The sequence below is a fragment of the Trichosurus vulpecula genome, chromosome 5 (genome assembly GCF_011100635.1).
Source record: "Trichosurus vulpecula isolate mTriVul1 chromosome 5, mTriVul1.pri, whole genome shotgun sequence".
Classification (NCBI taxonomy): Eukaryota; Metazoa; Chordata; class Mammalia; order Diprotodontia; family Phalangeridae; genus Trichosurus; species Trichosurus vulpecula.
The window spans coordinates 220,310,531-220,334,452 of record NC_050577.1 but is presented as its reverse complement, the minus strand read 5'-3'; the positions used below and the strand labels follow the sequence as shown (position 1 = coordinate 220,334,452).

Here is a 23,922-nt window from a genome sequence, read left to right as displayed (position 1 = left end):
AGCCACCCTTGTGTCCTTCTTCCTGGCTGGAGCCCCATCTGAGCCCTCCGGCCGGGTGCCCTCCCCCTTTTCCCTCGCTCCCTCTTCATGGCCTCGCTCCCCTCGGAAACAAAACCTGGGCGTCGGAAAAGGGCAGCGAGCGGGTTGACAAGCTGCGAACGAACCAACGCGGATACCCGGGTTGAGAGCCCGGAGCCCCGGGGCGTGTGAAGTAGAGACGACGGTGGCAGCAGCGGCGACGGCGGCGGCGGCGGCAGCAGCAGCCACAGCTCAGCTTTGTTATGAAAAGATGAAAGAGGCCACCTACACAGTAACCCAAATCACTAGACCTCCCCCTCCCTATCTCGCCGAATCAAGAGGGGAGGGCGATGGGCGTGGAGCTGGGAGGGAGGAGGAAGAGGATGGGGAAGGGGGCCGGGGGCATCCCACTTTCACAATGGCTCGGTAAAGTGCGCGACCGCTCCAAACCTCTCCAGCCCACCCCTCCCCGCGGGCCTCTCTCCCCTCCACCCTTCCCTTCCCTTCCCCTCCCCTCCTTCTCCTCCTCCTCCTTCTCCTCCTCCTCCTCCTCCCTCCGAGCGCCAGCGCTGAAAAGAGGAACTCTACCGCTAAGGAGAGAGAGGAGGGAACCAAGGGGGAGCGCGCACGGTTAGTGTAGCTGCTGCTGCTGCCCAAGCTGCCTGCACAGGCTCCCTTGCCGCCGCCGCCGCCGCCGCCGCCTCTCCTCCTCCTGCTCCCGGGCGAGACGCGAGCATGGGGCGGCCACAGGAGCTGGAGCCGCCGCCGCCGCCGCCCCCGCCGTCCTCCGCGCGCACTTGAGCCGTCTTCACCGCCGCCACCGCCCGGGGGCCGCCCAAGCCCCATGGAGGTCTCCGGGAGGAAGGGGCCGGCGCGCCCCCGCCGCCTGGCCGCCCGGCCCCTGCCGCCCCTGCCGCTGCTGCTGCCCCTAGCCGCGCTGCTGCTCGCCCCGCGGGCGCCCGCCCTGGCCGCGCCGGAGGGAGCGCCCCCGTGGCGCTCGGAGCAAGCCATCGGGGCCCTGGCGGCCAGCCGCAAGAACGGCGTGTTCGTGGCCAGCGGCAGCTGCCTTCACCAGCTGGACCACACGCTCCAGAGGCAGCTCTCCCGCTTGCACCAGGGCCAGCCGGGCAACTGCTCCGAACCCGTGGCGCTGGCGCCCCCCGCGCGGCCCCGACCGGCCAGCAGCTTCAGCAAGCTGCTGCTGCCCTACCGCGAGGGGGCGGGCGCCGGCCAGGACCAGGGGCTGCTGCTCACCGGCTGGACCTTCCACCGCGGCGGCTGCGAGGTGCGGCCCCTGGCCAGCCTCAACCTCAGCAGGCTGCTCAGAAGCCCCGAGGTGGTGTCGTGCCACCCGCAGGGCTCGACGGCCGGCGTGGTGTACCAGGCGCCCGAGGACCGGCGCTGGTACCTGGCGGTGGCAGCCACCTACGTGCTACCCGAGTCCGAGGCGCTCAGCAAGTGCAGCCCGGCGGCGTCGGACCTGGACACAGCCATCACGCTGCAGGACACGGAGAAGCTGTTCACCGAGGAGGACGGGCAGCTGAAACTGCAGGCGGGGGCCGGCACCCTGCACTTCGTGGACGCCTTCCTTTGGAACGGCAGCGTCTATTTCCCCTACTACCCCTACAACTACACGAGCGGCGCCGCCCCCCGCGCGCCCGCCATGGCCCGCATCGCGCAGAGCACCCGAGTGGACTTCCAGGGCCAGGTGGCCCTGGACTGCAGCCGCGGCCACCCCGACGGCCGCCGCCTGCTGCTCTCCTCCAGCCTCCTGGAGCCCCTCGGCCTCTGGGCCGGGGTCTTCAGCGCCGCCGTCGGCCCGGAGCCAGGCGCCCAGCGCTCGCCGGCCACCACCGCGCTCTGCCTCTTTCGGATGAGCGAGATCCAGGCGAGAGCGCGGACCTGCAGCTCGGACTTCCAAACCTCGGACAACCAGAACTGTGTAAGTCCGGGGCTGGCAGGCGGGCGGGTGCGCGCCTCGGTGCTAGGGTGCGCGAGTGCGCGTGTGCGCGAGCTAGCTAGAGGGAGAGGGAGACTTTAATTGAAAACAACTAGCCACCAGATTTCTGCATCCACCCCCTTCTGCCTGCTTGCCTGCCAGCCGGGGCTACCTTTTCAAGGGCTTCATGCCCATCCTAAAGAGAGGTCTACGAGGGCTTTAAAGAAAAAAAGGGAAAAGAATGGGCAGCTTGGGATCCAAAATCCTATGAGATCCTGCCCAATTGCGTTTCCCTGGCATTGGGAGCTGGCTGTGATGCCCGCCTGAGGATGGCTTTCTCCAATTCTGAGAGTAGGAGAGGAGAGGGCACACCCTTCCTACCTGTTTTCTAGCCTCACCTTCTCCTTCCTCCCGCCCATTTGTATGTTGAGCCTGTTGCCTTTTTGAGAAGGGAAATGGGGTTTGATCCTGGTGATTCTCTTATCCCTCCCGTGTCAAAGCTTCCATCCCTCTCCTTTCCCCCTCGCTTCGGACTAGTTACCAGAACACTGCCCTAGGGTAGGAGGGCTTCGGAAGCAAATGGCATGCATGTCACGCCCAAGCTCTGTGAGGACTGATGGTCACACTTACCAAGCTCTGGCCCCCAGGGAATTGTTAAATTCCTTATTTGGCCCCAGGGTGTACTCGGCTCAGACTGAAAAGTTCCAACCGGGCGCTGAACCTCCTCTAATCGCTTATCCTAATGGGACGGTGAAGCGGGGAGGTGATGGGGGGGAAGAGGAGGAGGCTAATATTCTCAGAGAGGACCCTCACCTCCTTGAGTACACAGGAGACTCGAGAGACATTCAGTGTTAGAGTATTTCTCAGTAGTTTTTGGATGCCAGAGGCAGTGGGGCCCCTAGCTGGGGGGCAGCCTGGAGTTGGCCTTGTGGGTGAAGAGAGTAAGAGAAAAAGGGGTGTACTGCAACATGTGTATCTTGAGTCCCTGCTTTGAAGACTGATGTCTCCTAGGGACTACCCTTGTGGCAAAATACAGATTGATACTGATTCAGCCTTGGGCTCCAAATGTAGACGCTGCCTTCAGCTCTCAAGATTGGCATTTCTTTGACTGAGGAAATCGAGTAGCAGTTCAAGAGCTGTTGGTGGATGGGGATTACTGGAACCTTTGAATGCTTCCAGGGTAGCAGGGTTTTTTTGTCCACAACCAGCTGGCATTATCTCCTCTCCCGACAGATCCTGAGAGGGTAACATGCTGAGAGCTGATGCTCTTATATAACTGGCCAGAAATCAAAGACCAGAATTGGAAGGCTACAGGTGTTCCCATTGTTTCGCTTTAAAATGAATCTGGAAGGAAGGGGGGAAACTACTCCCTTTGAAAAGATCTGGCTGTATCCACTCTGGACCTCAGTTTCCCTATCTGTAAAAGGGGACTGGGAAACTGGTTGATCTCTAAAGATACATCCCAGCTCTAAAATGCTGTAAGTCTGTGTCCTGTTGATACTGGAAAGATGGCTGGGATTTAGTGTCAGGAGAGGGGAGTGGGAAATCATGCTTCTGTCACTGACTACCTGTGATTTGGGGCAAACTTTCCCTCTGTGGGTCTCAGTTTCCTCACATGTAAATTGAAGCTGAACTAGCTAAGGTCCTTTCCAGCTCTTAATCTCTGTACCTACATTTGTTGTGTTGCCAGGGTATAGAATTGATTGTCGTATTTTTTTTTTTTGAGAGAGAGATTGTTCTCCGTCAGAGATGAAACAGTGGACCTGGGTTCATATTCCACCTCAGATATAATTACCAACTGTGTGACCCGGGGTTTCCTCATCTATAAAAGAGGAGGTTGGATTGTGGTCTCTGAGGTCCCTCGAAGCTCTCTGTCGATGATCCTATAAACTCCTACTGGCAAGTAATAGTTAACCCTGTTTTCCTAATGGGGAAACTGAGGTACAGAGCAGTCAAACTCAAATATCTCAGTAACTTTGCATGTCTAGTAAGTATCAGAATAAGTACGAACTACAAATCCAGGTCTCTGTCCAGTCAGCCACTATTCTGGGCCATGTAGCACGCCTCCCCCCCCCCCCCCCCCCCCCTTACTAGGTTTGGGTTTTTTTGTTTTGTTTTGTTTTGCTTCTAATTAAGTACGTGCATTGGACTCTAAGTGGCCACGTCTTGGTTTGATAAGCATAATTAATATTGAACACCGTGTTAGGTCTTCATGCTGTCTAGGTTGGCAAGAGATCTGCTTGTCTATTTCTGTCCGATGATTTGAGGCCCTTATAATATTGCTTGATATCAAGGCTCAGGCAGACTTGGTCTCTAGGGTTAATTACATAGCAGCTTAGAAAGCCCCCAGCAGATTACAACTTTAGACATCCAATTCTTGCCATCTGACAGCTGTGTAGACTTGTGGAGCCAAAACATTTCTCCTGGCTGCATCTTCCCACCCACTGGGTTCTAGATGGCTTCCTTAGTGCCCTTCCAGACTTAGCAGGTGTCTTGGATGCTCTTGAAATTGAAAAAAAAAAAACAACAAAACTTGAGCTGAGTCAGGTGTCCCTGTTTGAAGGGGTGGGTGGAAGTAGGAAGATGAAGTCACCTATCTCCATGCATTCTCTTTTATTTCATTTTGTATCACCCCAGCCACCCACCCAGCACATAGTAGTCACTTAATAAATGCCCATTGATGAAACTGGAGAGTCATCTTTCTGAAATTGCACCAGAAATCAGGACAACTTTCTCAAATGCTGGTTAAAATCTGAATTGGGGGGGAAACTGTTGAAGTGGGCCCCTTCAGGCCTTTTGCCTTAGCCTGTTGCTGTTATTATTTGTTGAGCAGTTTCCTACTTCTCCAATTAGAAGGCTCTTGTATGAAAGGCAGGTTCCCCACCCCATGAGCCTGTCATCCAAGTTAAGTAATGTACTCTCATTCAAACAATAGCATCCAACAGGCTTCACAGGTGGGGGCGGAGGATTTTTTTTAATCTTCATTTACGTAAATTTCTCACTGATAAGTTGCCTTAAAAAGCCTTAATGGAACTGAATTTCCAGAGGAATTTGAATGAAAAGTGGTGGTTTTCCTGAAGAAGGCAGGATGTAGGCACAGGTGGGGCCCAAACAGGACCCACTGGAATGGAGCTCCCTTTTTTATGCACTTGTTACTCCAAGAAGTGACATTTTGGATCCCATTTGCCCTGGATTTTATTTTTCTGTTCCAACACATTTGGGAAAAGCATATTTAATTACTAGGTGGCTCAAGCATGAGGCTTGAAGCGTGATAGATGGAGTCTAAATAGATTCCAGCAGCGATCCGGCTTCAGAACAGGCATGGGAATCAGAACAGTAATTCATTGGCAGGGAGGGAGTAGATTTACTTGGGTTCTTTCTTGTACCCTTGATGGCTATCTTTCTTTTCCCCCAAACCACTGTATATGATAGGCTTTGCTGATTTCGCTGTTGTTTATTTGGTTTCTTATCTTAATGGTTTCCCTTCTAATACTGAAAATTCATTGGCCAACTGTCCTGCTTTGGGTGAACCCAGCCCTGTTTTCTGCCTCTGGATCATTGCACCAGCTGTCTACTATGCCTAGAATGGGCTTGCTCTGTCCTCCTCTGTCCCCTTCCCTCTCCCCTCCCTTTCTGTCTCCCCTCCCTTTCTGTCTCCCCCCCTTTCTGTCTCCCCTTCCTTTCTCTCCCCCCTCCCTCCCCCTTTTCCCTCCCCCTCTCTATTTCTTTCTTCTCTCTATCTCTCTCTCCCTCTCTCTCTCTCTCTCCCCCCCTCCCTCTCTCCCTCTCTCTCCCTCTCTCTCCCTCTCTCTCCCTGTCTCTCCCTCTCTCCCCTTCCCTCTCCCTCTCTCCCCTTCCCTCTCTCTCCCCCACATCCAGCATTTGGAACCTCCTAGCTTCCTTCAAGACTCCACTCATGTATACATTTTGTATTGACTTCTTATGTATATACTCCCCACCCCATGTACACCAAAATGTAACCTTTCTGAGGACGACTGCTTTCATTTTTTGTCTCTGAATCCTCTGAGCCTAGCATGGATCCTGGTACATATGGTGGATACTCCTTGAATGCTTGGGGAATTTAGTTCATCTAATGTGGACCAATGGGCCTCCCTCTCATGTACCAGGATAGGTGGACTACCCATGGAAAAGGGCTTTTTTTTTTCAGAGCCCTCGATGACAGATGATCCCATGGTTTCCGTGAGGATGATAACACAGACCATCTTTTGGCTTTGTTTAGGTCTGTCTTAGTCTCTGATGGGGAGGATATTAGTTCTGGGGAGTGAATGATGAAGTGGGTGCTGGACTTGGAATCAAAGACCTGAGTTCAGGTTTCAGCTTGAGAAAGCAACTTAACCTGTCTGAACCTCGGTTTCCTCATGTTTCTCACTGTCCTTTAAGGTCTTTCCAACTCTAAGATCTCTGTTCCTATTAGCCTGGAACTGCATTTAGATGTTGGGGAGGAAATATAAAGATGTCCCTGCCCTTGGGGAACTTAGAACCCTTGTTTCCTAGGCTTGAACTGATATGATATATTTGGTGAGAAAAGGCACTAAAAGCACCACGTCCATCATCTCGTCCACTTTGCCAGAGCCTTTAATGAGTCCTGTATTCTCAGAGCAGGGATCTTAGCTTTGCCAAGATCATTCACATTTCACACAAGGTGAGAGGCTGGTCTTGAGTGGAAAGGGGGCTGGATTTGGAGTCCAAACTCCCACAATATCTTCCTACAGTCTATGACCTTTTGTAAGTTACTTCACTTCTTGTGGCCTCAGTTTCCCCATCTGTAAAATGAGAGGGTTAGACTAGGTGGCCCCTAAGTTCTCTTCCAGTTCTCCATCTCTGGTCCTGTGAAAGCAACCTCCCAGCTCTAGAGGTATGATTCTATATGCATGGGTGTCTTTTACACATATATATTTAAATATAGACATATATGTGTGTCTTTATGCCTACTTTGGCATCTGAATGGCGAATGGGCATAGAGGTCAAGTGACTTGCCCAAAATTAGTGATAGATTCATGAAATGGAGCCCAGATGGTCAGATTCCAAAATGATTGTTCTTTGCCACATCCACCCCCACCCCCACCCCCAACATATACACTGCCTTTCAGATGAAATGATTTCTCTAAAGTCAGGCAGCTGGTAAGCTAGGATGTAAGTGTAATCCATCCAGGTCTTCTAGCTCTATTTCCATTATTTGCCATTTTATACTTTGGGGCTTGTTGATAGAAATCTACATATGTGGAAAGAACTCTGGCTCTGGAGTCAAGGACCTGGGTTCGGATCTTACTTTTGACATTGTCTGTGTGACCTTAGACAAGACTCTTAAGCTTTCTGGGTCTTAACTTCCCCCACACCCCCCATAAAATGAGGGAGTTAGGTGAGATGATCTCAGAGGTCCCTTCCAGATCTGTGGCCCTATCTTGCTACTTCAGTGAATCCATACTCTTAGTAATAGGGTTACTCCCTCCACTCCTGTGGCTCATAATCTAGCTGTGTCTACTTGACAGTGTGTGTGTCCGTCCATCCTGTCCTCCATCAAAGTCCTACTGGCCTGGTACGAAAGATGATCCTGGGCTCTGTAAGGCAAAGGCAGGGGAACAAAAGCTTTGGCGGCTGCTACTAAGACGGAAAGGCTGGCCTGGCTCTCATTAGAGGATCAGCCCAGGTAAGTTAGCTCAGAGAGACATCATCTCGATGTTGGCAACGGACCTTTTTTTGCAACCTTTTTTGCTACAGTGACTTTGTAATGTCCATCTCCAACAATGCCAGTGGCTGCATAAATCTTGGAAGAATTGAATGCTATACATATACATGCCTCCATATGCATCATATCTATTCCCCTCACATACTACCAATTAGAGATTCATTTGGGTTAACAAGCTCTTCAGATGAAACCCACAGAAAATGAAATTTTAACAGGGATGAATGTAGAGTTAAGAAAAAGAGTTGTACAAGTGGAGAGACTCAGAGGAGACTGTATTTTCCAAATCAGTCAATCAACCAGAATTTATTATTAATTTATGATATATCAGGTACCATGCTGGGCTTTGGAGCTCTAAATACAAGAAAACCACTTACTTAAGGAAGTTACATTTTACTGGGAGAAAACAACTCTTAGGTGTAAGAGTAAATATAATGTATCCTCGAAGTAATTACAAGGGGAGGAAAGCAGTAATAACAGGGGAAATCAGGGAAGGTCTCTAGGAGGAGGTGGCAAGGTTCTATAAGCATTGATTTTGTTTGTAAATAAGGAGGATTAGATGCTGCCTTCTCCCTGGAGCATGGTGTGCCAGCCAATATCAATACTGAGGCAAAAATGTAACAGTCCCTGCCCTTAAGGAGCTTAGATTTTATTGGTGGGGAGACAATACACAGGTAGAGGATTAAATAGAAAATGATAAGGAGGAGATCAGGCCTCCTGAAGGAGATGACCTTTCAGCTGTGTTTTGAAGGAAGCTAGAGATTTTAAAAGTGGAGTAGGAGGAGGAGGACATTCTAGGTATGGGGCACTGCCTAGGCAAAGATAGGGAGGTGGGAAATGAATGGGAGAAAAAAACCACATTTATTGAGCATTTAACTGTATGCGAAGTACTGTGCTTGGTTTAGCTGGACTGTAAAGTACACAAAAGAGAATAATAGAATTCTGGAAAGCTAGACTCTGGAGGGAGGCTAGGAAAAGCTTTAAATGACAGTTTATGGGCATTTTAGTAGCTCAACCAGCTTTATGGAAGCCAAGGGTAGATGTGTCACAGCTGCTGAGAACACTAGCTCAGTCTTGGGTGGCATTATTAGAAGCCGAGTGTCCTGATCTCTGGACATAAGGGTCCCATTGCGTTTGGCCAGGGCCAGGCCTCATCTGAGATACTGTGTTTTTCCAGGTGCCATATTTTAAAAGGGACATTAATAAACTGTAGTGACTCCAGAAGGTTTTCTTCGTCGTAAGGGAGAGTTCAATGTGACGGGGGCAAGGAATGATTGATATAACAATAAAGGGCATTAATAAAGTATATTAAAAATTAAAGAAACAAAAAAAATCATGACTTAAAATGGAACGTTCTCCCTAGGAAGGTTAGGGCCTCACAGCAACTCTGTAAAATAGAGAGTTGAGAATACTGCTTAGCATGTTTGAGGGATACAGGTGTTGTAGGATACCTAATGACTACCCTATGCATAGCTCTGGTACACTTATCATCTCTCAGTCAATAAACATTCATTAAGTGCCTACTATGTGCCAGGAAAAGGCAAAAAACAGTACCTGCTCTTGGAGCCTGACCTTTAGGGGAGATAACATGCAAACAGCCATTTACAAATAAGCTACATATAGGATAAATTAATGATAACAGTGGGCAGGCCCTGGAGTTATGGGGGATTGGGAAAGACTTCTCTTCTAACTGGGACTTGAAGGGAGCCAGGGGAAGCCAGGAGGCAAGAGATGAAAAGGGAAGAGTATTCCAGGCATGGGGGACAGCCAAGGAAGATGCCAGAGTCCGGAGAATGGAGTATCTTGTTCAGGATACAGCCAGGAGGCCAGTGTCACTGGATCAAAGAGTATGTGATAGGGTATAAAGTGTAAGAAGGCTGGAAAGGTAGCTTAGTATAGTGGTTGGGTACAACAGTTACTAGGAGCTCAGATCTGGAAGGGGCTTGACAGGTCATGCAGCTCAACCTCTTTGTTTTACAGAGAAGGCGAGTGAGGCACAGATTGGTGAAGTGACTTTGCCTAAATTCACACAGGTTGTTAAAGATTTGAACTCAGGAATCTTTTTTTTGGAGTCAATCCAGGTTAAGTGACTCACCCAGGGTCACATAGCTAATAAGTGTCTGAGGCCAAATTTGAACTCAGGTTCTCCTGACTGGCATATGGTGAGAATCAAATGAAATAATGTATGTGCTTTGTGAATCATAAAGTGTGATAGAAATGTGAGTTATTATTGTTCTTTTTTTCATCTTTTGTATTCCGTACACATCTGTTAAGCACCTACTGTATACTAGGTACTATGCTAAAGTTTGGAGACAGAGAGAAAAAAAATGTAACAGTTCCTTCCCTCAAGGAACTTATGTTTGATTCAATACAACCAGCATCTACTAAGCACCTACTATGTGCCAGGCACTGGACAGAGAGAACCAAAAATGTATCATTGCCTGTTCTCAAAAAGTTTACATGTATCGGGGAAGAGAGGGGCTGTACACGTGCACAGAGAGGAGAATATAAAATATATGCAGCATAAATACAAAGTAATTTTCACATACTAGCAACTTGAGGAATAATTGGAAAAGATTTCGCCTCCCTTCTCAAGGAGACTCACGTCTCTCCAATTGCTCGGTTAGGTAGTGAGTCGAAACAGAATCCAGCCACATCTCCAACAAAAACAAGGAGGGAAAAAGTCTCGTTATTTAACTAAAAATGATGATTTCAGTCGAAGGAATGTAGTATCAGCAAACGAGCTGTGCCCATGGGGACAAGATGGGGAAAATAATGAGCAAATGTCTTCAGAGCCAGTTCAGGCAAAGGGCAATAACTATGGAGAATGAACTGCTGAAGAAAGATTCAAACCAAGAGTAGAAATAAAGTTGCGCTTCAGATAGATTTGTTTCTAGGGGGAGGGAAAAGACCCAGAGAATCCCTTTAGTGTCTGGAAGTGCTGGGGTTTAGAGGATCCAACATTTGGTGCCTGGTTCCCTTTGCCTAAAGTCTAGGCCATTGGAGCTGCCATCAATATTGGGCATAGTGTGGACGGGTTAAGGGAATAACATTCTAGGCTCCTTTCCGGAGAGGCGATAAGGGGAGGATGGGGGACAGACCTCCAGTGGCAAAGAATCATGTCTGTCTTTCCTGATCATTTCCTTTATTCTACGAGCACTGATTAAAGTCCTACTGTATTCAAGGAACCATGGTAGGCTTTAGGAGTATCTTTAGAGTCAAGAACAAAACAGAGGACCATAGATTTAGGTTCTAAGGAACCCTAGGGGTCATCTAATCCAATTTTCTCATTTCACAGATGAGGTCACCAAGGCACAAAGAGATTAATTAACTTGTCCAGGGTCAGATCATAAGGTCATTGGTTTAGAGCCGGGAGAGACCATCAAGTCCAAGTACTTTACTAGATGAGGAAGCTGAAGCACCTAGAGATTATGTGACTGGCCCAGGGTCACATAGCTAGTGTCTTGGTAGGATTTAATCCAGATCTTTCTCCAGAAGCAATTCTCTACTCGTTGTTATTAAGTTTCTTGTTATTAAGTTGTCCGACTCTTCGTGACTGTCCCCATGGGATTTTCTTTGCAAAGATACTGGAGTGGCTTTCCATTTCTTTCTCCAGTGGATTAAGGCAAACAGAAGTAAGTGACTCACCCAGGGTCACACAGCTAGTAAGCATCTGAGGCTAGATTTGAACCCAGGTCTTCTGGACTCCAGGCCCAGTGCTCTATCCAACTGAACCACTGAGCTGCCTCTACTGTACTACTACCCTGCTGATGATAGAGAAGGATTTGAATCTTGGTCCTCTGACTTCAAAAACAGCATTCTTTCTATTGTACCATGCTGCCCTGACCTGGCTGGGGTGCAGGGTAGAGACTGTCTTTTGCTTGTATCCCTAACCCTTAGCAGAGTGCCTGGCATACATTAGGTGCTTAATAGATGTTTGTTGAATTAAATTGAACATATACACAGATAAGTGAATACAAAGCAGAGATAAATACCAGATAAGCTCTTCCCTTCCCCCACCATATACCCTTTCACCTCCTCCTGACTCTCTTGTTCTTTATCTTTCTTCCTCTTTCCCGCCCTTCTTTGTCCTCGGCTTTGTGTGCCTTCACCATAGAACCAAATGCTGGAGCTGGAAGTGACCTTAGACATTATGTTATCCAACACCATCAAACTGTGCCCCCCCCCCCCCACAATTTTACATCATTTGATCCAACTCCCCATTTTATAGGTCACAGGATCATAGATTCATAAAAGTCTTTAGAGATCATCTGGATTGATTCCCCCCTCCCTCATTTTACAGATGGGAAAACTGAGGCACAAAGCCTCACCTAAGCTCATCCAGCCCTATACTGTGATCAGAGTTCACTTTCTGCAGTTTCCACCAAAAAAAAATAATTTTGTACAAGTTGGATTTTTCCGGATCTTGACTTTTTTGTCCCATTAAAAAAATTTCTGGATTTAACAAACACCCTCTCAAATGAACCCTTTCATACAGACAGTAGAACTCAGAGGATTGTACAAGAAACTGAGAATCTCCAGTGTGTGTGGACTGCTTTTTTAGCTCTTTCTTGATCTTGAGACGCTCTTGAGTGCACACGCGTGAGTGTGCGCGTATGCCTGGCTTCAGTGTCCCTGAAACCTTGTGGTTAGATCTGATGGAGAGGGGAAGATTGGCACCTCAGAAACAACAAGAATGCTTCAAATGTGGAGAAGTTTCCAAAAGCCCAGTCGAGATTGGATTTTGTCTCTCAAGGACGAGCATCATTAGAAGGCATTAGCCTGGTTAGGCACCAAGGGCCAAGCAAAGGCTGGCATTCAGAAATAAATTATACATAATAAACTGGCCAGGGGAGGCTGAGAGCTGCCTTCCTGATTAGGTCCTAAGGGGGCAGAGAAGGGCGACGTGGAAAATAGACCAGAAGGGAGGATGAATAAGTCTTTGGCCACAGGGGGTCTTCTTGCCCTTTTTGCTTGGCTCCACAGGTGTGACGTCTCCTTTTGTGTAGGTCTCCAGGTTTCCCTGGAGCCTGGCTTTTTTTTTTTCACAGAAATAGGCAAAGAAAGTACTTCTGGCTGGAGAACCCGGTTCTCATTATTGTAAACTGGCACTGCAGCCCCCTCCCCCAACCCCTCCACACACTGAATGGGCTTCAGGCTTTGATTGATCCACCATACATGACTCCTAAGGGTTGTCTAAGGTCTGAGCGTACTATTTCCTGCTTTTTGTATCTTTTTCGCTTGGGTGACTGGCACATACAGAGCCCTTAATAAATGTTTGTTGACTGACTGTCTCTCATAGTTGGCAGGCTACCTTAGGGGCTCTCTCCTATTGAGAGGCATTGTTCCCATCCATGAACAGTGCCATATAGGGCAATGCTAGGCCTTCTTCCATCAGGACACTGACTAAGAAACAAACACATTGGAGAAAATGGTGGGCTGCAGAAAGCTGAACTAGTGATGATCTATTAGGGATAGGTGCAAGTTCTAGAATTGAAAGGAACCTCAAAAGCCATCTAGTCCAACCCTTTCATTATACAGATGAAGACTCCAGACCTAAAAAGGGTAAGTGACTGGCCCAAAGTCACACAGAATAAGCCACAGAGTGGGGAATTTAACCCTGTGCCCAACAATGGTGGCAGTTTCTTCCTTCTCTCATCTCTCTCTCCTCTCTCCTCCTATTTCTTGTCTAGCTGCTTTTCTTTTCTGTCATCCTATTTCATCTAGTGATCTTATCTGTTCTCAGGATTCAATTATCTCTTTGCCCATGATTCTCAGATCTGCTTATCTGGACCTAAGCTCTTCCGGAGGGCTGCTAGGTGGTGAAGTAGATAAAGCTCTGAGCCTGGAATCAGGAGGACCTGAGTTCAAATCTGGTGTTAGGTACTTACTAGCTGTGTGATCCTGAGCAAGTCACTTGACCCTGTTTGCTTCGGTTCCCTCATCTATAAAATGAGCTGCAGAAGGAAATGGCAAACCAATCCAGTATCTCTGTCAAGAAAACGCCAAATGGGACCATGAAGGGTCAGACATGACTGAAACAACTCAACAGCCACATCTGCTGATCTCTAATCTCCTTCCTACAACTGCCTATCGGACATCTTGAACTAAATGTCCCATAGACATGTTAAACTCAACATGTCCAGAACTTAACTCATCATCTTTCTCCCCAAGCCCTCCCGTCTTCCTAACTTCCTTATTACTGGGAAGGGCACGGTCCCTCAGGCTCAAAACCTGGGTGCCATCCTTGTCTCCTCACTCTCACTAGCCCCTCCAATCTGTTGCCAGGTCCTATTGATTTTATTTTTGAAATATCTCCTATACACCCCCTTCCCTTCTAACCTAACCCTGCCACTACCCTTGTGAAGGCCCTCATCACCTCCTGCCTGGACTATTGCCGTAATCTGCTCGGTGGTCTCCTGCCATCTTCCTAAAGCTCAGGACTAACACATCTTGGAATATGCACACATACCCTCCCCCAACTCAATAAACTCCCTATCACCTCCAGGACAAAATATAAAATTCTCTATTGTAGTGTTCAAAGCCCTTCAAACATGACCACCTCTACTTTCCTGTCTTTTTTACACCTTACCCCACCCCATGTCATCTTTGATCCACCGGGTTGTAAGCTCCTGGAGGGCAGAGATTGTCCTTTGCCATTTTTTGTATCCCCATCACTTCAAACAGTGCCTGGCACATAGTAGGTGCTTAAGCAATGTTTAGTGATCGATTGACCGTGAACACTGGTCTCCCTGTTCTTCCCACGAAACACACAATCTCCTGATTCAGTGCATTCATCCCATGCTTGGAATTCTTTCCATGTCAGCTACAATCCCACCTTCTCCAGCAAGCCTTTCTTGATCCCCCTCAGGAATTGAGTGCCTTCCAACGTATCTTGTATATAGTGTGTTTTTTACATAGTTGTTTGCGTGTTGTTTCCCTCGTTAGATTGTAAACTCCTAGAGGACAGGAGCTGTCTTTTACCTTTCTTTGTATCTCTAGCATTTAGCACAGTGCCTGCCACATAGTAGGTACTTAATAAATGTTTATTGAATGAGTGGCATATGAATGGACTCTTACCATAGTTCAGTGAAATCAGAAGTTGGGAAGGGGGTGGTGGTGTGAATCTAACAATCCTGCTTTCTCTGGACATCGTTCAAACCTCTGAAAGGTAATAAAGAAAGGGGATTCTTAATTTTTTGAGGGGCTCAACTGAGTATTCAGATGTCCTATCTGTTGCATTATGAAGGAAGTAATTTTTTCTTCCCTGAGAGGTAATGTGGTTTACTTGGATGATCATAGTATCAGAAATCTAAATCTTAAAGGTCAGTTTGTCTAAATTCTTGCCATTTAACCGATGAGAAAACTGAGGCTGACAGAGTTTGAATGACTTGTCCAAGGCTATACATGGCAAAAAGTGAACTGAGCACATCTGACTCTAGAGCCATTGAATCTGACATTAGAAAATTTGTGTTTGAATCTTGACTCAGTTGACAAGGTGGACAAGGAGATTTCACTTGTCTGGGCCTCAATGGGAAATGGGCATTGAGGGTCCAGTCCTGGGAGCAGCCCCGCCAAAGGGCTTACTGTCAGGGCTAGGCCTTCTTGGGCCAGTTCTCCCTCCCTACCTTCCATCCTTCACATTCATATAGATAGGATAAGGACCTTAAATCCCATGATCCTCTGTTCTTATCAAGTCAGTTCTTCAACCAGACCTGAGCCTCACTGTGCTCGAGCGCTCTCTCTCTCTCTCTCTCTCTCTCAATCTCTCTCTCTCTCTCTCTCTCTCTCTCTCTCCCCCCCCCCTCTCCCCCCCCTCCCCTGTCTGAGTCTGTCTGTCTCTCTCTGCCTGTCTCTCTCTGTGCCTCTGTCTCTGCTTCTCTGTCCCCATCTCTCTGTCTGTATCTGTCTCTCTCTCTCTCTCTTTCTCTCTGCATTTTCTTTTTTGCCAGGGCAGTGTAAACATTACCGGAAAGGCATGAATCTGTATTTTATAGGTTCTGGCTTGAAGTGACTTTAACTGAAAAGTCACTTTCACAGTGAAAATGGCAAATTGTATAGGAAAAGGCACAAAGTGGGAGAATTGTTTGTGTCCCCTGACATTCTATACCAGTGAATATTACAAGTAGGATTGAAATTGTCTTTAACGAGGGCCTTAGTAACTTTGGCTTCACTAGGAGATGCAAAATCTCCCAGAGATTTCCTTTTGGTGCCTTTAGTAACTTTTTGGAGATGGAGGAAGGGGTGGTCCAAGATAGAAAACATTCCCAGACTCACCTTGGAACTACTAGTTCTGCATTTGGGGATGGGGTGGTGCTGGAGGCCATAGCATTTTTTTATTATCCATTTTGGTGCTGGGAGGGATTTGCATTGCTCTTGAGTCTTGGCCTTTAACTGATGGGAGAGCAGAGGTGTCAAATGAAGGGCTGGGGAGGCGCCAGCCATGTGGTTCTGATCCGATTTTAATGTATTGATGTATTAATAAATTAAAAAAAAAGAAACCGACGTACATGTGTGGTTTTTCCAAGTCAATATATAGCCCACAGGGATCCTTCTGTGTGGTTTAGTGGCCCCTGTTTCAATTTGAGGTTGACACCATGGTGTAGACTCCCCTAGCAGCACGGGGTAGTAAATAGTCTTCTGTTCTCAGAGTCGGAAATACCTGGTTCAACTCTTGCCTCTGATACTTAATGTCTAGAAGTCTCAGTTTCCTTATCTGTCAGATAAGATTGGACTCCGTTGACTTCGAAGGTCCTTCCCTGTTGTAAATCTCTGATCCTATGATCTTATTCTGTTACCTAAAGATGAACTTGGCGTTAATGGATACCGTACTTACAGGGCGATTGATCCCAGGCTTATTTTAGACACTCCAATTATTGAGAAATACACTGAAGCAAGAAGACGGAAGGATGGGTGAGAGAGTAATTTTGATTCCACTTCTTCCCCCCTTTAGCCTCTGGGTGCTCTCTTATTAGGAGACATTTTTCACATGCATCCCATCACATGGCAATAAAGTCCTCCTAGAATGACATATTTCTTAGACCTCTATTGATCATTCGGCACCCTTTAGCAACTCTTTTTTTTCCTCCTATGCCTCTGGGTAGAAGAATATAAAAGCCCTTTAAGAAGACAGAGGTATTAGGAATTTTCCATTCTGGTGGCAGACATCATGCCTAATTCTCCATGTTTGACTCTCTGGGGTGCTTGCATATTTAATAAAAAAAAATACCCATGGTCTGAGGATCATGAGTTCATAATGATCATAAATAGACTAATCCCAGTCTATTTTAAAGTGATTTTAAAAAAAAAATTGTAAAGGTCATAAGACTTTTCTTTTACTGTTCATAGTCATGAGGCTGCCTTATCTCAACAGGACTCTCTTGTTCCTTACCTCAGACCTACAGAGATTTTTTAAAACATTTCAGTTATAATAGGACAGCGCTTCATCTTCTCCAATTGCACAGAAAGTATCTTTTAAAAGGGAAAAAAAGTCTCTAATGTGTTTTCTGAAAGTCTTCCTAAACTGAGTTCACTATAGCACATATTATGCAAATGAGCCAGCCTTTTAGATTAGGATTTTTTTTTAACTTGAAAAAGTAACCATGGTGCACTGGAAGGCTCTCTGCTCAGTGGTTCCCCCCCTCCTTTTCCTTCTCCCTCTTTGGCTCTCCTCATGTTATTGCCCCTTTTACTCACCCCTAGCTCCTCTCCCCTTATCTTCTTTTCTCTTTCCCCATCTTATGTCCCCCTTTCCCTCTCTTCTCCCCCTATCTCTCCAGCCTCCACTATCTCTCCATCTTTCTCATCTCCCCTCCCTTTTTCTCTTTTACTCCTTTTTATCTCTGCTTCTCTTTCTTCCCCCCTCTCTCTTTCTCTTCCTTCTCCCCCTCCTCCCTCTCTCCCACTTTCTCCCTCTCTCCCTTATTTCCTCTCTCTCTCTCCCCCCCTCTCCCCCTCCCTCCCTACCTCCCTCTCCCCCCCACCTTCCTCTCTTTTGTTTCCCTTTTCTCTCTGCCTCTCCCATTCTCTTTTTCTCTACCCTCTTCTCTATCTTCTTTCCCCCATGCCTTTCTCTCTCTTTCTCCCCCTTTCTTTTTCACTCTATCCTGTCTCTCCCCCTTCCTCTTTTGTCCTTTATTCCTCTCTCTGCCTTTCTCTTACCCTCTGTCTCTCACCTCCTTTCTCTCTTCGATTCCCTCTCTCTGCCTCTTTTTCCTCTCCTTTCTCTCCTCTACCCCTCTCCCTCCTCCATTCCCCATCCCTTTTTCTTTCCTTCTGCCCTTCTGTATTTCTCTCCCATTCTTTCCCTTTTTTCTTCCTTTCTCTCTCTCCCTCTTCTCTACTCTCGCATTCTTTTTTCTTTCTTCTTCTCTCCCTCATTCTTTTCCTTTTCTCTTTATCTTCTCTTCTCTCTCTCCCTCCCTCCCTTCCCCCCCCAATCTAACTTCAACAAAGAATTATAGGCAACACTTTAAAGACTTCAAAAAATCAATTTGGTTCATGAATCCATTTAGTTTAGATGTTAATGAAACTTAGTGGGTTTAAAAATAATGAATATTTAATAAGACAGAAATTGAAAGACATAAACAGTGTTGGCAACAACATAGTATAGTGAGTAAGGTTTAACCCCATCTCCCCACCTCACCCCCCCCCCCCGGAAAGGGGGTTTTACCACTTGCCGTCAGAGGGTCCATAGTTCATCGTCTGGCCCATCAGTTGGCTTAAAACCTACTCTTGGAAACCTTAGTGTAGTTAGAGACTGAATTTTGGAAGATAAAGTGAGGGTTCCAACTGTGTTGACTGTCTACTATCTTCATCAGATTTTTCTGGCCTCAAATCTCCCAGAGATCTGTGCTGTAAACTCAGTTTCCTGCAGTCAAAGGCAGGAATTAATTGCTTTGGCAAGTGATATTACAGACTTTTTGAAAAACAATATATCTATTCTAGGTTTAAAGAGTGACTTTGAAAAAAAATAAGCAAACACATTAGAATATTATATTTAGTGTATTTATATTAAATGTATCCAATGCCACCAGCTTGTAATAATGCTTTTCATTTCCTCCTAAACTGCACTGTTCTCAGGTTCACACCCCCATCACCCTTAGCATGGTATTATAGGAAAAGACTGGGTTGGAGCCATGGGTTCAAATCCTGACCCCGTTGCCTCTCCTTCATGTGAATTGTTTCCTCCTCTATAATAAGGGAACAGTAATAGTACCTCCCTCAAAGGATTGTTGAGAGTATCAAATTAGTTAATCTGGGTGGTTATGTTGGGGCCAGGGTACAGTGTGTCCAGCTGTGGCTGATCAGACCAATGCACACCCAGAAGGCCCCATCACAGGTTGGGCACACATAGTCCACGTGAACATTTGGAGTGGAGATAGCTCTAAATTTGGGTAGAGCACTTGGGTACGGGTTCTCTGATTAATGGAAATAATGAATCCCCAGAAGTGGGCACATGTATTGAAATCACACTATTTGAAGTTATAATTATGTAAAACGTGGAGCTTGGTTCTTGCCCAGTGGAAATATGCAATGCAAATTAGAATACTGCCACCACTTCAGGCTTCTTTATTCACACTAATTGGGACTGAGCTAGATAATCATGAATATTATTATCATTATTATGACTTTCTCTTCTGGAGTTGATATAGAAACGGTCTTGAGACTGGTTGCTATCTTGCTATTATTCTTGTATGTTGTCGTTATTCTTGTTATGTGACCTCTGAGTCAGGACGATTTGGGATCAAATCCCATGTCTGATACATAATGGCTGTGTGACCGTGGCTGGGTCACAATCTCTCAGAGCTCCAGATTCTCTTAAGACTACAGATTATAGAATTGTTACTCATCTGCACTGTAGTGAGAGTGTCCCCCACCAGGGAACTCCCTATGCAGATGGAATCACGATTTGGGACCACTGAAATGAAAATATTAACAGTAGTAGTAATATGAGGATGATAATTCTATGATCATATAAACTGGTTGCCAGCAGTCATTTCCTTATCTTGACATCCACACAAAGTGCCCTTTATTCTACTTTAAATATACTTCCCTGAACCTCACTTAATCAATATTCATTCCTTTACCATCACACTCTAGAAAATGGCTCATCCCCTGTGGAATGTTCCTTTACTGGGTCAGGGAGTTCCTAACCTAGCTAGCCCCAACACATAGCTCATATATTGGAAAATAGAAGAAGAAAGAGGTTTGGAGCTGCTGGCAATAGCAGAGGACTCAATTTCTTCCTTCCCTTTTCAACACTGTGTGCTCTCCCCCTCTCTGCTGGCAGTCAAGTAGAACTTGGCTTCCCATCCCAGCATTGGATCGTTAAGTGGATGGGCCCTTCTCCCACTGTTGGCAATCAATACATGCTAATGTAGTAGTAAACAAATGGTTTGCTTTAGGATTTGCCTGTGTGGTGGTTTTGTAGGTGAAGAGTGGACTGCAATGACCATTTTCATATTCCTTTCTGGAAAACGGGCAAGCTGCCAAGAATCGAGAGCCCTCCTGGGAAGTGATGAGTAGCATTTTGGAAGTTTGATTAACATAACATTTAGAAATTTACTGTTTTCTCTGTTTTTTTTTTGTTTTGAATATGTAGGGGAAAGACACAGAACCAAATGCAGTCCAACCGATTGAGTCCTCGACATTAATTCATTCGGATTTGACATCTGTTTATGCTACTGTAGTCCTGAACAGGACAGTTCTGTTCTTAGGAACTGGAGATGGCCAGTTACTCAAGGTTGGTATTCAGTGATTCCTTGGCCTCTTTATTTATTTGTTTGTTTATTTTTAATATGAAGGGTAACAGGACTTTATTTTGTAGCTAGGTTGGCTGCAAGGGGGAGATCAAAGGAAGCACGTTGCCTCTTAATTTAACTGTGACATGGGTTTGGGGGGTGTTTTTGGGGGGGGGCAGAGATAGTATTATTATCACTGCTTTTCCGAAAATAAGCCAATTGTTTTCCTAGAGTACACAGAACGCCTTCGAGAGTAGCAGAAAAGAAGTTCAGAAACCCTCCATGTGCCAACTCCAATAAGTATTCAATAAGGCAGGGCCTTTTCCCCTGAGGAGTTCTAAGATATTTTCACTTCATTACTCACACAATCCCTGTGTGAGGTAAATGGGGGCCTAGTCCCAACTCTGTCACTGACTCACAATTTTCTAAGTCTTTTAACCTTTCTCTTTCATCTCCTGGATAATGGAGACGTATTATGTACCTGAATTATCTTTCCCTCATAGGGATGATGGATTATAGGGCTTTAGCAGAAGAAGAATCAGGTGATCCCTCTCTTCCGCCCACTCTCTCCCCATGGAGGGTGGATTTCACAGCCCCTTTTCCTGAAACACACCAGAAAGCTCTTATGGATCTCAGAGTCTCAAAAAACCTGCATAATGTCAACTCTGACGGATTTAATGTACAGAGAAGGGCCGACGTGGTGTGGTAGACGGAGGGGCCACCCTCAGAGTCAGGAAGTCCTAGCTTTCATACGTTCCATCTGTGTGACCCTGGGAAAAGTCGCTTGGTCCAACCTTGGCACCCAAGGCAACTCTTTAAGGGTATAAGTAGCTGATGAGTAGCCCATATTTATGGGTGGAGTCAGGACTTATGGAGAAACTCCCTAGAATGGTGAAATCAAAGATACCAACCCCCAAAATAATAAATTTAAAATATATATGTAAAAAAAGTAATGTTTATTCTGACAAAAGTTTGAGAAGTTGACTGAGTAGCCCATCATTATGTAGTCATTGTTTCCATAATCAGAATTCAGATCGGGCATCATCAGTAAGCACCAAATAACTACTCTATGTGAGTCATAGCGGCGGCGTAAGGAGCTAGGAATGCAAGCCAGGCTTTGGCCTTCTCTCCCAGCACTCCTGAAGTTTCTTAATGCAGGCTGTCAATTTTACTCCAAACTTGCAACTCTTAGTTTAGAATTCTGCTTTGGTCATTCCCGACATTAGATTCTAAGCTTGTTAAGGCCAGAGACTGTCTATGCCTTATCTCCTCTTAGTCTCCCCATCCCATAGAAGGTACTTGGTGGGGGTATACAATGGCTGTAAGTATCATAGGAGTTGAGAAAGGAATGATCAATTGTGGCACAGTAAGGAGGTCAAAAAAGTCTCCAGGGGGCAAATAGAGCTATAGATTCAGTATCCCTGGCATCTAACACAGTATCTTGAATACTGAGGCTTAATCCATGTTTGTTGAATTTAATTTAATTCAGTGTTTTGCATATCAGTTTTCAAAACTGAAATAGAATATAAGCTCCCTTAGGGCAGGAACTCATCTTTTTGTCTGTATGCTCAGCACCTAGGACAGTGTCTGGTACGTTGCTAGCACTTATAGAGTTGCCTTAATGCTTACAAAACACATTAATGCATTTTATCATAGAAGGCTCTTTATAAGTCCCCATTGATTGATCTTAGAGAAGTCATTTTACTTCTCTGAGACTCAGTTTCCTTATCTGGGTGAGGAAGCTGCCTTAGCTTATCTCTAAACTAGGAGTTTAGTCTATCTCTAATATACCCTTCCAACTCAAAAATTCTATGATTTTTATATCCTGCTGTATCACCCCCTGCTCCAACCAGACTGGTTTCTTCCTGTTTCCTCGGTGGAGAAGCCTTTTTCGTTCTTGTTTGTGTATCTTTGCTCATGTGGACTGAGCTGTCTTCCTCCTCTCTGCCTAAATACCGCCCCCACACCTGTTCAGCTTCAGTCCCACTCACCTTCTCACTCTAACCCTAGGTGATCACTCTTACCCTGCAATTCTACTCCTGGCTGGGCCACTCATTTTAGACTCATACCACCTTACGCTGTCACAGAAGACAAAAACAATAATCTCTCCAGACTATGTGCTAATAGCTATGATGGAAATGGTCCTGTATTCATCTTTATATCTCTCATCCAAAATGAAGGACAAATGATGACAATCTCTCAGTGCCTAAGAAAGTCCTATGAATTTCTCAACAAATATTTGTTGATTTGTCTTTTGTTTCTTTTGAGGAAGACTCATTAATATGGGTGGAATTTGTGTCTTATTTATAGATGCAGAGTCAAAAGCTCTGGATTCAAATCCTGGCTCTGCAAATTTGGTAGCTGTGACTTTATGCAAGTCAACTAACCTCTCTGTGCCTTCCTTTCCTCCTCCTGTAAAAATGCAGGGGTTCATATAGTCATAGGGATTACGAGCCATCCAGCAATCCACTCTCCTCTTTTTGCAAATGAGGAACTGACACCCAGAGAGGTCAAGTGATTTACCTAATGTCACACAGCTAATATGTGGCAGAGTCAGATTCAACTCCAGAGCTTCTGAATCCATATCTAGCACACTTTCCGCTCTATGAGGATGACCTCTGAGGGCCCCTCTGATCTGTGGCTTCTCCCTCCCCCAAGGCCAATTTCAACACTTCCATATATGTCTCCAAGAGTAACTACGACCCAACCCTTATTAACTTCTGGTCAATTTGCTGATAAGCTTTCCGTACCTAGCTAGGCTGGTCCTCAGACATCGCCTACATGGTCTATCTACACTATGCATCGCTGACTCTTTCCAGCCTGATAGGGCTGTTAAAGAAATAATCTAATAACACGGAGAATTGTACTTAGGAACGAGTCTTTATTGCTGCTTAATTTAGCATGAAATCTCTTTATAACCTTTTCGTACCTGCCAGATTGGTGCTCCGATGACATGGCTTTCCAAAATCCAGGGTCACCATCATACCATAATGAGGCCTCAGAGAAGGGTTTTACCAGTATATAGTTTGTAATTTCTGTGGTGCGAGATTCATCCCCAAAGGGCTTGTAAATAACCAAGAGCTGAGTTCAAATCCTGACTCTGATACTTAATAGCTGTGTGACTGTGGCTAAATGATTTAACCTCTATGAATTTATTTAAACATCTATTGGATAGGCCAGTAATAGCAGTTTTCTTGTGAGGCTCAGTGGGTTCATAGATATACAAGCGTTTTGTAGAAGCACTATGTAAATTTCAGCTATTAATATTCTCACCGTTCGCATCCTAAATTCTCCATGATGGAGAGGTGACAGCAATTTGTAGCCAGATTTGATGCATGAACTGGGACAAAAGAAATATCTTTAAACCATCTCGGGGCTTCCTCAATAACTACATTTTCAAATTTGAGCCCTGTGATCTAGTCTTTTGATGACACTCTCCCTAAAATTCTCATTTCAAAGTCAGAAATCTATGCCCCACCACCATCACCAAAGTTCAGTTCTGATGCTTCATGATATAG

At 45.9% G+C, this 23,922-nt stretch overlaps 1 protein-coding gene across 1 annotated transcript in view; it reads left to right on the top strand.

Annotated features, from left to right (window-relative positions):
* Positions 1-862: 862 nt before the first annotated feature.
* The window catches only part of PLXNC1 (plexin C1), a 232,113-nt gene continuing 209,053 nt past the window's right edge, over positions 863-23,922 (top strand). The window contains exons 1-2 of the mRNA XM_036760062.1: positions 863-1,960; positions 20,266-20,406. Coding sequence (XP_036615957.1) covers positions 863-1,960; positions 20,266-20,406 — 1,239 coding nt within the window. The remainder of the gene's footprint in view (positions 1,961-20,265; positions 20,407-23,922) is intronic.